At 37.4% G+C, this 12,424-nt stretch overlaps 1 protein-coding gene across 1 annotated transcript in view; it reads left to right on the forward strand.

The window, feature by feature from the left end:
* LOC149566951 (signal peptide peptidase-like 2) overlaps nucleotides 1-12,424 on the forward strand; it is a 266,964-nt gene that overhangs the window by 34,261 nt on the left and 220,279 nt on the right. The window contains exons 3-4 of the mRNA XM_089820167.1: nucleotides 4,241-4,352; nucleotides 4,533-4,652. Of these exons, the coding sequence (XP_089676293.1) occupies nucleotides 4,241-4,352; nucleotides 4,533-4,652 (232 nt within the window). The remainder of the gene's footprint in view (nucleotides 1-4,240; nucleotides 4,353-4,532; nucleotides 4,653-12,424) is intronic.

Below are 12,424 nucleotides of genomic sequence, written 5' to 3' on the forward strand. Positions count from 1 at the left end.
CGTCTCCCCTACCCCCTGCTCCTTTGTTCCCTCTCACCCCCCTCGGATTTGACCACCCCCACCCCCACTCGTATCTCTTTTGCTTCTTCGAGAGTGAACCTCTTTGTCCTCCACCTTAGATGTGTCCTTCCCCATGATTCTTTCACCAATTTTGGGGACGTCCGTCCATGTTTGAGTCGCTGGGAGCTTCTTTATGGGAGTCCGCCCTCCTCTCTATTCCCTACTACAACTCCTCCCTTTCTCGTAGCCCCAAGCGTAGGAACACTTTCCCTATGAATTAGTGGTTTAATGAGGATTGTAAATCCTTTGACTACTTGATTTGCTTAGCCTTTTCCACTCTTCCCCCTCGTTTGCTTAGTTGAAGATCTCTTACCGCTGCTTTCTTTGCCACAAGTAGAAGACCTTTTTTGTGAGGCAATGCACTTCCCTTTGTGCTTCTCTCCTGCAGTCTTTGAAGCTCTTCTGGCACACCATGTTCCCTTGCCACCCCGCCTTCCCTCCACCCTGGACCACAACTCCCTTGTTTTCCACACCTCCATCCTCTACGATATCCTCGACTAGCCTTCTCTCCACCCTTGCACTCCCCCCACCCCCACCTTAGTGCCATCTCATCAGTTGTTCCAACATCAGTGAGGTTGTCAGATACATGAACAATAGTAGGGCAACGAGTGAGGAAGGGTTCCAAGAAAAGCTCTTCAAGCTTGACATCACTATTTTGGAGTCCTTTCTCACAGTACTCCTTAATAGAGTGGTTTGTACTAGTTTTCTTGACTCCTAGTCATGGCACATTATCTATCCGATCTATAAGATTGGGTAAATTTCTAATCCGAACAACTATAGGACCATCATGGTAGGGCATACATTAACCGAACTTTATGCCACTGTGATGAACACTATTTTATCTAGGGAGATTGATTAGTGGCATTATTAGGTTAGAGGGAAGGCTGGTTTTTAAACTGACTTTTAGACCATGGACCATATTCTGACCTTGTGATCTATCATTGAGGAGGCACGACACTGTTCGGCCAAGGTTTATTGTTGCTTTGTTGATTTTTGCAAAGCTGTTGTTTTTGTTCCTTAGATGACTATTTTTTCTGGAGACTTAGGGACATAGGGATTTCAGAGACTCTCTTGACGACTATCACGAGGCTTTATGAGGGCATTGTGGGTAGGTTCAAGACTCCTTAGGATTTTTCTAATCCTATGCAAAGCATCATCATGGTAAAGCAAGGATGCCCTCTCTCCCCTACTCTCTTCGTTATCTATATTGATGAGCTCAAGATTTTCCTCCACGACTTCTCCATGGTGATGGGTTTCATTTGTACAAGGTTTTGATCTCCATTCTGCTATTCAATGATGATGTGGCTCTTTTGTCCTCCTCCCTTGAGGGGCTCCAATGATTCCTAGATGGGTTGGCCTCCTTCTGTGACTTGCGACAGTTAGTTATGAACTTGGACAAGACCCGGGCGATGTTATTCAACTAATTGAAGAACTCACATGTCCACTTCCACTTTTAGAGCACAGAGGTTGAGATCTCATCCTCCTATACTTACTTGGGGGTTAAGTTCTCTAAGCGTCACTTAAGCTTGAGACCTACCATGCAACCTCGAGTTAATAAGGGGTTTGGTTTGTTGGCTATGCTTGAGAGACAACGCTTCAGACATCAACTTCTAGGAAACCACCACAAGATGCCCCTCCTGAACTCCTTGGTCAGACTGACCGTCCCCAATGACTCTATTGTGTCCTCTCTTGTGGCTTGTGATTGGGCTTCAGTTGAGAGAGTCTACACCCTCCTTCGGCGTATTATCAGATGTTACTAAACCACTCCCCACAATATCATCTTGGATGTGTTTGGGGCTCGTCCTTCCAAACTTGGGACCATCTTTGATTTGGTTTGGTGTCTCCATCGGCTTTGGAGATTTAAAGACTCTACTAAGGGCCGCCATAGCTTTTTCTACGTGGCTTATTGCTCCTCTGAGCCAGCAACAGTCTCTGATCCTACTGGTAGATCTTGTTGTTGGTTTGGCTCGGCTTCTTCTCTTCTTGACTTGATTGGGATTGCGATGGATCGCCTTCCTCCCAATTCTCCTTGGATGCCCTTGCTCACCTTCTTCCCTCACATTAGGAGCTGAATGAGCACACGAGACTTGATATCCACAAGTAGTATATAATCACGACATGGAGGAAACCTCCAAGGGGGTTCCACCTGAGCATGGCCCTCTATGTTGAGCACTACATGGATATCCAAGACGAGATTATTATGTGTCCTTGGTACCTCACTAGGCGCTGGACTCATGCTGTCCGCACCTCTTTGAGGTCCTGTCCTTTAGAGTTGGTTCTCATTAGTTATGCATATAGACTGATCTCCAGATTGACAAAGAGGAGAGGTTTTGCTGCCTTTGCCATCTTGGGGAGATGGAAACTAAGACATTTTTTGTTTTCCATTGTGCCATTTACTACGAGGTCAGGGGGAGTTTCTATTGCTTGTTCAAAGAGTGCACACCAATTCTTCATTTTTCAGATGCATTGATCAATGGTGCCTTGAACTTCATCTTTTAGGAGGCCATGTGACTTTGCGGCTATACCTTGCAGCTTCAGTATCCGCCTAGGCTGACTTCAGAGCAGCTTATCACCTCCTTTTTCACTCCAGTGTCTTGTGCCCGTGGGACGAAGCAGCTTCTCGACTTGCCTTCTAGACACACAAATTCCTTGAGATCCTACAGAGGGCCTACTTATAAACACCTGCACCATCATGCACCAGCAAATCCTTGAGATGGCCCGAGGTGCGCCCTCGCCTCAGGCCATATCCTTAGATGCTGGGCCATTTCTTGTTTGTGAGGAGTAGCTAGTCTTTCCTTGTTCTATTTTTTTGGTTCCTTCGCTATACTGTTTGTTCTTTCCACGGACACTGTTTGGTGCTTCTGCTGCTGACTGCTGCCTTGTTGTTTGTCTTTCAGTCCCTTAGACCCTTGTGGTCTCTTGTTGGACATTAATAAATTTATCTTATCTTATCTATCTTCAAAAAATCTTATCTTAATATTGCATCACACACTTGGGCAACTTCAGTCTTCTAGTACATACGATTAGTTCATCCATAATTTGAAATGCTCTTTTTTTGCAAAATGTGAAATCCCTTTTTTTGTGCTAAATATCTGCTCCAAATTCTTGGTAGGTAGCTTTGATACATAAAACAATAACATACTGGTGAAACAGAAGAAGAAATTAGCCATTCATCTTAGTTTTTGGTCAAATATGCTAATGATGTTTGTGTTCTTTATTTTTAATCATTTTTCCTCTCAGCCCAACTTAGAAGTCCCCAAAAGGTCATATGGAACAAGTGAATGCTTAGTACCTGCATTAGTCATCATATGATGAATAACTTATTGCTGTTCTTGAACATGGCTGTATCCTTTTACATGTCTGTTCTTGACCTTGATAAAGGAAAAGTTCTTCCACAAGTGTAGTCATTTAAATGTTTTTTTCTGAACCAGCTGAAAGCACTTGGGTTTTCCATCTTTTTCTTTTTCTTTTTGTGTACTTCTATGTATCACACATACAGGCATGTCTCTTTTGTGCAAACATCAATCACTTCTAACTTATTTGTATGCAAACAGTAGTTTATGAAGAGGTCGTAATTACTACATGGCTTGTAGCCTGACCTTCAATTCATTTTATATCTGAAAGGTTTTGCCATTATATTTTTATATCTCAGTCTGCCATGTTTATGAAGATAACTATCTTGATATCAGGAGATGGAGGAAAGTATGAGACTAGATGTTTTAATCTTAATTACTAGAAGCAGCTGCAAGATAAACACTACTCCACATGAACTAGTTTTAGAGAAAATACATGGTCACCGAAATAGAGGGTTAGCAGCATTGCTTTATAATTTAATTGCAATCATTGTGGGTTGAGAAATGTGCCTTCTTTGTACTAATTTAATTTTTTGACGAGTAATTGCATGTTGTCTGTTAGAACTAGAATATCCGCATTTAAACAGTACAGATTATGGAAATCAGCATTGAATATGTTCAGAGATATCCCTTTGAGTTAGCATTCTAAATCTCTTCAACCTTGTGATACTGATGACACTGATGTTTTTTAAAATTTTGATCATAATCTGCTCTGAATACTACATTACCCTAATGGTGCTAACATATACAATTTTAGTCTATTCCACTGGTTATTTTGAAAAGCATATTCAGATCTGAAAATGCTTTGGAATATATTTACTTGGCAGCTATTAGGATCAGCGGCATTTTCTAAGAGGGGAGATTGTGCTTTCACTACAAAGGCAAAGATCGCAGAAGCAGGGGGAGCAGTGGCATTAATTGTAATGAATGATGAAGAAGGTTATGCCTTTTTGTTTTATAGTTTTACCATGTATTGAAAATCATTGTAAATGGCAGGGTAATGGACTAGATACCATTCATATTGCCTTGCGTTCTTGGTTTTATATTCGCTCAGTTGTTTAACAATTGATATCATACCAATTGTTTTTGAATTGCATGTCAAATTGTGTATTTGTACAGACCTATATAAGATGGTTTGCACCGAAAATGATACTTCACTGGTCATCAAGATTCCTGTGGTTATGATCCCAGCATCGGCAGGACGAGAACTTCAAGATCATTTAGCTGCAGGCAAAAATGGTAAAGTTATACTATTTTTGAAAGTCTGTTGGTTTTGCAAAATTTAATTACCTTTTAACCAATATATTCACCCTATAAAAGATAAGTATTTATAAAGATGTTGAAGTCGAGCAAGGTTGCCCCATGCAACAGTTGTTTTTGGATATTATATTTGATAAAATCAAGCAATTTGTAGAGGAAGAATATGTAATATATTCCATTTACCTCAAGCAAAATGATAAAATCAACAATAATAACACCAAGAAAAGTTAAAAAAAGTGTGTTATAGTTGATAGAATCAAGCAAAGTTGCCACATAAAAGATGCAAAGTATTTATTAAGATGTTAAAGTTAAGCAAGGTTGCCAAATGCAATAATTGTTTTTAACTTCTTAGTTATTATATTTGATAAAAATAAACAATTTTTAGATGAAGAATAGTGTATTGGTAATCAGGTGGGCTTATAAAGATCCTTATTTATGCTGAGAATAATGTTGATCTAATGCTTGGTAAATCTAAAATTTACTAGGCCATAATGAATTTTGGAAAGAGGGTTCTAAACAGAACCACCAGAGTTTAAATTTTTTTTTTCCTAAGTGTTTTCCGTTTTTTTTTGATTGGTAATACTAATACTAAAATTAAACGGGTTTCTTTCCCATAAAGCAAAGCCATGCATTTGCTTCTCAAAATACTGCGTGGAGTGCTGTGTGCTGGATATTTAAAGAGTTAGGAAATAACATCCACAATTGTTGCCTTCTTTAAGACTTTTACTAGTACAAATCCATTTACTAAAGCCTCCTCACTAATGCTATCTGGCAGCAATTTTATAGCCATTATGCTAAATGGAGCTACATCCTATTTGATTGACCCTAGTCAATAGTTCTATGACAGGTCTTTGCATATGCCCAAGCATGAGAAGCTGCAGGTGAAATGCTTGGAACTGCTACTTGTTGGTGCTCTTGTGATGTATGAATTGTCCAGTTGTTCATCTACTGTCCTACTCTAGTGATCTACTTCCAGTTTCTTTCTTCTTGTGAGTCTTCTTTGCTACACTCTGCGCATATACCCATTGCTTAAAAACAACCAAGATATTTTTTTGTCTTTACAGGTAGAATGAAAGCAAATTGATCCCTGCATAGAATTGGCTGGTATCTTTTCTGGTGCTTTTCTCTCAATTCTTCCTTGGTGCCATTTAGCCGATATATGCAAAATCTCTAGACCTCTTGATACATTAAAGGGTGGATTGCCATTATATATATATATATTGATGGTACCAGAGAAGAATCCAGTGGGATCCTTGACCCTGTAAAATGAAAATTCTTTTATCAATTATCCTGATTGGATAAGCTTTCCAACAAAGCAGACTTCGAGGAGGCTAAAGGAGCAGAAAGTGAACAAGCAAAAACTTTACACTAACAGGATGAAGCCACTAACCAACCTCAAAATTAAGGTCACCGAAAAGCCTCTAAGAAGTAGGGCCAAACAACCAATGCCATCAAAAAATACCAATTAAACTGAAAGAAACAAAATAACCAACTGAAGAGACAGTAAATACCTAAAACTACTTAACGCCCCTTCCACCCACCTTTTGGACAATCACAACCAGCTTGGGAGCTGAATTCTTGCCACCACCTAAATATGCTGGGAACTTAGAACATACCTTGTGATAGCCTCTTATCTTTTCTTTCTGTGCACCATAACTTCCCCTGCAAAATTAGTTAGTGTAAAGCACTAGCAACATCCAAATTTCCATTCACATGGGAAGAAGGAAGTCCTGACAACCATGGATGGAGGTTCACGTCGAATGAAGAGAGAGATTGGAATTCCTGCTGAAAAGCCTGCACCTCAAAGTGCAAAGCCCTCAAGTTGCTTGCTGAAGGAGACTGGGGAGCATTGAAGGCCTTTATAGCCTGTGCAGCATTCATTAGCAACCAAACCTTCTCTTCCCAGGCAACGGTGTCACACCACCCACACCTGCTGCCCCTAAAACTGGGTCTTTTATATCTTAGGCTGTAAAACCAGACTATCAAGCCATCACTACAGATCTTCTGAAACCTCTGCTGTTGGAAATTGGGTCTTAAAATCAGCAAAGAGAAGCCCCAGACCTAATGTGCTCAAAGTAAAAGAATGTTGCTTAGGAGATATTAAAGCCAACAGACGCATACATATACTACCAATGTTAAAACAGGCCTTGGAAAGCAACAAGCAAGAAGCCACTCAAGTACAATGGAGACAAACAAGACCATAGGAAGCCATGAGTGATAGATTGTTCAATATGTGCTTGACTTGTTTGGCTGAATGGAGATCAAAACTACTTGTAAATATACTACACTAGCTGCAGCCCAAATGAGGCAGAAAATGTCATACAAACATGTAGGTACAACTGGAGATAAACACACTTCCAAAGAAATCAAGCTGGCTAAATGTCCAACAGCAACCTCCATAATTATGGCCATGTGACACATCCACCACTGAAGGGAGCGGATAGGGTAGTGTGGGAAATCACTGCATTGGCAAGGACATTAGTCATTTTATTCTCTTCCATCAGCCAATCTTTTCCCTTGGTCATAAGAATGCAATAACGATAACCTAGAGAATTTCTTATCTGACTTTTTGGTGTCATCCAACAATTTCAGAAGTTTCTAATTGACACAAACTTGTTTTGAAGACCCAAGATGACATTCTGTGAATCCTCTTCAACAAAAACCTGTTTACAACTACTTTCCAGAGAGAAATTTAAAGTGGTCATTGCAGTCATCCATGTCTCTTGAATTAGACAACCTTTTGACTGCTGATAAGAATACCGCTCATGGACAGACTCAGTTTACCTTTGGAGGTTCCATCAAAATTTGTTTGATATAAATCCCAAAGGAGCTGTTTCCAAATAATGTGTTTTTTTGAATATTTTTTAACACTTAGCTCAAATAGGGGGCAATATATCAATTACTTGTCTGACTTGAATTTTGAAAAAATTCAAGAGTCTGCAATAACTTGGAGAGAAATTCAGCAATTTTTTAAATATCAAAAATATCCTTCACAAACATGCATATTACTTTACTTATGGAACACACTACAATATCCTTCATATATATATAAATATCTCAAAATTAATGTTCAATACACTGTACAATGTTAATTATAGGTTATGACAACTGATTGAGAATTTATATTCAGAGAAACTTGATCATTTTGACTTTTGGTGCATAGATAAATTAGTAAATCACAATAAAACACTGTGTATATCACATTAAATGACTTATTCTCTCACGCTTCCAATTCTCAACTGCGAAAAAAAAAATTGTAGACTTTCTAAAAAAATGTTTTTTTGCGGAGGTGCAGCATGAAAGCATTTTTTTCAAATCATAAACATTGCAATGACATTTTACCTGATAGAGATTGAGACATGCCACCCACTATTTGCTGTTTTCTACAGCTGCAACCCACAAATCATGCCCTGTGTTTTATTATTTAAGATTTGCATATATTCATGTATAGTGAAAATATTAGGAAATATGTACAATACTTCTAACATTTGAGTTTTTAGATTGCAAATATGTGTATATGTATGATGCTTAAATATTTTTGAATTGACGAGCCCAAAACAAACCCAACCACTAATTTCGTTTTCCCCAAATCTGCAAACTGAACCTGCTGACCTGAGCCAGAACTACATCATAAACTACACATTATTTTTATCTGAAATCTTTGGATACTAATGTGATGTTCCCTTCCTAAGCTAGTTCAGCGCGGTGAAGTCATTAACCTATTTAGTCGATTCCCGCGGGCTTATGATTAGGCTTAGGGAAAGCAGTATCAGGTGCGATCTCATATGCTGACAGTTGAATGAGCACAACACTTTTTCCTGGAGCCTTTTTGGGTCGATTCTCCCACTCTTACTATTTTTAGTAAGACAGTTTTGGTTTCTGACTGAGTTAAGTGGCATGCTTGCTATTTTTAGTATTGTCAGTGGATCCAGTTTTGATGATCATCTTGACTCTGATATAGATAGTCCGCGAACTTTAAAGTTTAAATTAAATAACAAGTAAGTTGATAAAGGGAAATTAAAGATTTAACTTCATTGCTATCTTAGTTTATTTATTTAATGAAGAAATTGTAGAGGCCAAATATTTAAATAAAGGTGATTTATTTCATTCCGTTGACCCTTTTTTGATAGGTAATGGGCTGAAACCTAGATTATTTATTATTATTTTCCGAAATTGATTATTATTATTTGTTAAGCTCAAGTAGACTTGAACCCAAGACCTCCTAGATGAGAGGCTCGCAACTTACCCTTGTGTTGTAGGCTCTTGTGTCAATTGATTGACTTCTATTATTTAATGCTACATTGATAGATTAAAAAGGGAAATGATTGCTATTGAATAAAAGCAACAAAATTCATTTTTTGAAAAAAAAAACAAAAAAGAGAAAAATGCTTCTTCAAAAAAGAAATAAGGGAAAAATCATTCCCCAAAAAATAGAAGGCAATAAGTGCTTTTTCAAAAAAGCAGCCAAATAGCTATAAAAGGAGGATTGGGTTCGCATTAGGAAGTGTTGAATTTTATTTTTGATATTGCTTCTGTTTGGAGGAGATTGTTTCTTCGTCTTTGGTTTGTGATGATGAACACCCTTCCAAATAACAGTCTCAATGTTGAGAGATACAATGTGGAGAATGGTCTGGTGATTTAATTTAGAGGTCACATTTGGGCATATTAGAGTTTCTATTTTTTAGAGTTGTAGAGCTTATTGTTTATCAGATTTGTAGATAATTTTTTTTGGAGATTTAGGAGGGTTAAAGTTTTAAACTTATATTTTGCTGGTTGTATCCTCTTTCTTGCCGGCCATATCATTTCCAGCCAGTCATATCACTTCTTGAGGGTCAACTTGTGGATTCTACAGCAGCAATTGGGGTATAAGAAGATGATATCTGAATTCACTAAAGATCCCAGCTTCTGTTTGACACTTCTAGACCAGCCGTATCGTTTGGATCATTTTGGTGAAGAACCTAGGCTTTGTAGAATTTTACTTGGTGGTTATTATTGCTGTGGTAATCTATCTTTGTTACCAGCAAATGGGCATGTAGTTGTATAACCTGTATCAGTGTTAATAATCAGATTTATCCATCCAGGTATCTTCAGTTTTGTCTTTGTATTGTACTTTCTGTTTTGGGCTGATTTTAGAAGTGAATATTGCAAGCATTTCCTTTATATTTGCTGTGGTAATATTATATTTGTGGCAATATAATTCAACTCTTTCTATTATCTCTGTCAAGCATTCTTGAAAGAAAAAACAAAAAAAGTCAAGGGGATATAAGGGTGCATATTACAGCCAAACTTGAGGGCAGAACTTTGGAGGGTTTTAAATGATGGGAATTCTCTTAGTGCTGCTTGAGACATTAAAATTCCTGGCGTGAAAGCTGTTGTAACTGGTAACTATATATGTTGTTGAATGAGAATGTGAGAGAGTTTCGATGGAAGAGTTGAACATGTTTGAGATTTTTTGGTTCTGCAATGTGAAATGGAGAATTCCATAGGCTATCCATTTGCAACTAGCTGAAAGCTATCCGTTTTTAAAGAAAAACTAGCTTTGTATTAGTTATTTTAGTTCTTCCCACACCATGCTATAACATAATGTGAATTAGAAACACAAGTCAAATCATTAAGTGTAATTTGCCAAAATGTTCATTTAGAGCATAATATATATTTAGGAGATTGTTATTCTCAAAAAAATGGTAAGCTTTGTGAAAGAGAATGAAGAACTTCTTTATCAGATAATATAAGTCAGTGTGACAATTTGTGGTAGCTAATTAAGAGTGCCTAAAGGAACAACACCTAATGGTAAAGCATCCAAAACTAAAATGAGGTAAATAATTAGTTCGTTAATATTTTTAGTAGCTTTGAGTTGTGGGTCTTGTAAGTCGTCCTCAAATAACCTCCATGTGTAGTCATTACACTATTGACATTTATGCTTCCATCTTAGGCAAAATACAAGGCAAGGGAATCCACTTAACCATGTTTTAAAGCATTTTTAGTGGGGGGTAATGGTGAATGTAAAGTTGATTTTGGATTTTTAACTTTGGCCTTTTATCTTTAGATTAACTTTTTGAGCATGTAATGGCTTATTGATCACCTTCATGTCAAAATTCATACTTGTGTATGACTAAACTAGTTATAGGTTGCAGTTAGAGCTAGATTACATCTATTCTAAATAATACAAACAATATTTTAGAAGGAAGGCCTTGTTGAGAGCATCTAAAATAAATCCAGTGGATGGGAGTGATGGATAACAAGGCTCTAGTTGTACTTGTTGCCTCTTAGATTTCATGAATTTCCATAGCTATTGCTCCTACATTGCCTACTGCTATGATTCTGGCATCATATTTTCCCAAGTATAATAAGGATATGCACTTTTGGCATACAAAGGGGTGTGGCTCTACATAGTTAAGTGACAAGTCTATAAATAAGGACGACATGTTTCTTCCAAACCATCATATCATCAAATATTGAATTCATATATTATTATCTGATCAACTGAGGTCACTCCCTCAAAGTGGTCTTCTATTTTACACATTTCTGTATTTATTTTCAAGAATATCATACTATCAAAACTATCTCTAATGCTTGATTCATCAATGGTATATACATTTATAATGAGTATGCATTGGGTGCCAACATATTCATAGCCTCTGCGTCCTTGATTCCATGCATATCTGTGGTCATTTTTCTTCTAATACTCCATGCCCCCTTGTTCTTTTAGTGTTGATCTGATTGTTAATACAACTTTTGTAGACTTTGATTCTTTTTAAAAAAAAACTCTTCGACCTTGTCATCCACCCCATTTCTTTAGCTCTTTACTAGGGGAAGGGTGCAAAGTTTTTTCAGAAGCATCTGCGTTTTCTATCTGTTGGTTTGTATTCTTCCTTGTTCTCTTGTTTAGATTCTTCTTTGTACGTTTCTTTAAGTCATTTTTTATTCTCCTGTTTAGATTCTTCCTTGTACATTTCTTGTAGTCCTCCTTTGTTGTCTTCATTATGATCTCTTGTAGTTTCTTTGGATTTGCTATTGACCCCACGCAGTTGTATTTGGATTTAATAAAGAGCAACTTGGTTAACAATCTGTTATATTTGTTGTTTGGAAAATAAGCACAGTTCCATCTCACTAAAATGTCCACCCATAGTGGGTTTCTGTAGGGTAAATCTTATGGTCTTGTGCTTGTGTGCTGAGTTGATCTCTTTCCCATATTTGTAACTCGTCATCTACTGTTTTCATTTCTAGTACTTTACCAAACACTCTAATTCTTTGTGAAAACTGTTTTCTCAAGCAAAGTACTCTGGGACAGCAGTAATTCATAATGATTTCTGTTATGAATAGTCAGACCTGCTTAATTACTCGGAGATCGGTATAACCAATCTAATCATTTGATAACTACCCTTATCTTAGCCTATGGACTTCTTTAGCATGTCTGCTAGATAAATTAGGAAAAAAATTCATTGTTACTTAACTGTGTTGATGGGCAAAGATCTAGTCCAAAAATCACATAGCAGGTAAACCTTGGATATATTTCAGCTAACACTGTCCTCCTTTTACCTTCGGAGTTAAAATGTTGTTTTCTCTACAATGGGTATCTGGTTTCCCTGGTTTGCATATAGACCTTCAAATCTCTTGGTTGTTATTGTATCCTCACAAAAATGAAGAAATCATTAATGTCCATATCATTCGTCCACGAGGCCAGGAACAATCATGAAGAGTGTACCGTATTTGTGAATAATACAAGCTTTATTTCTATGGTTTGGTGGTGA

Source organism: Cupressus sempervirens, chromosome 3, assembly GCF_028749045.1.
Source record: "Cupressus sempervirens isolate cs-2001-9-10 chromosome 3, ASM2874904v1, whole genome shotgun sequence".
NCBI classification, from domain to species: domain Eukaryota; kingdom Viridiplantae; phylum Streptophyta; class Pinopsida; order Cupressales; family Cupressaceae; genus Cupressus; species Cupressus sempervirens.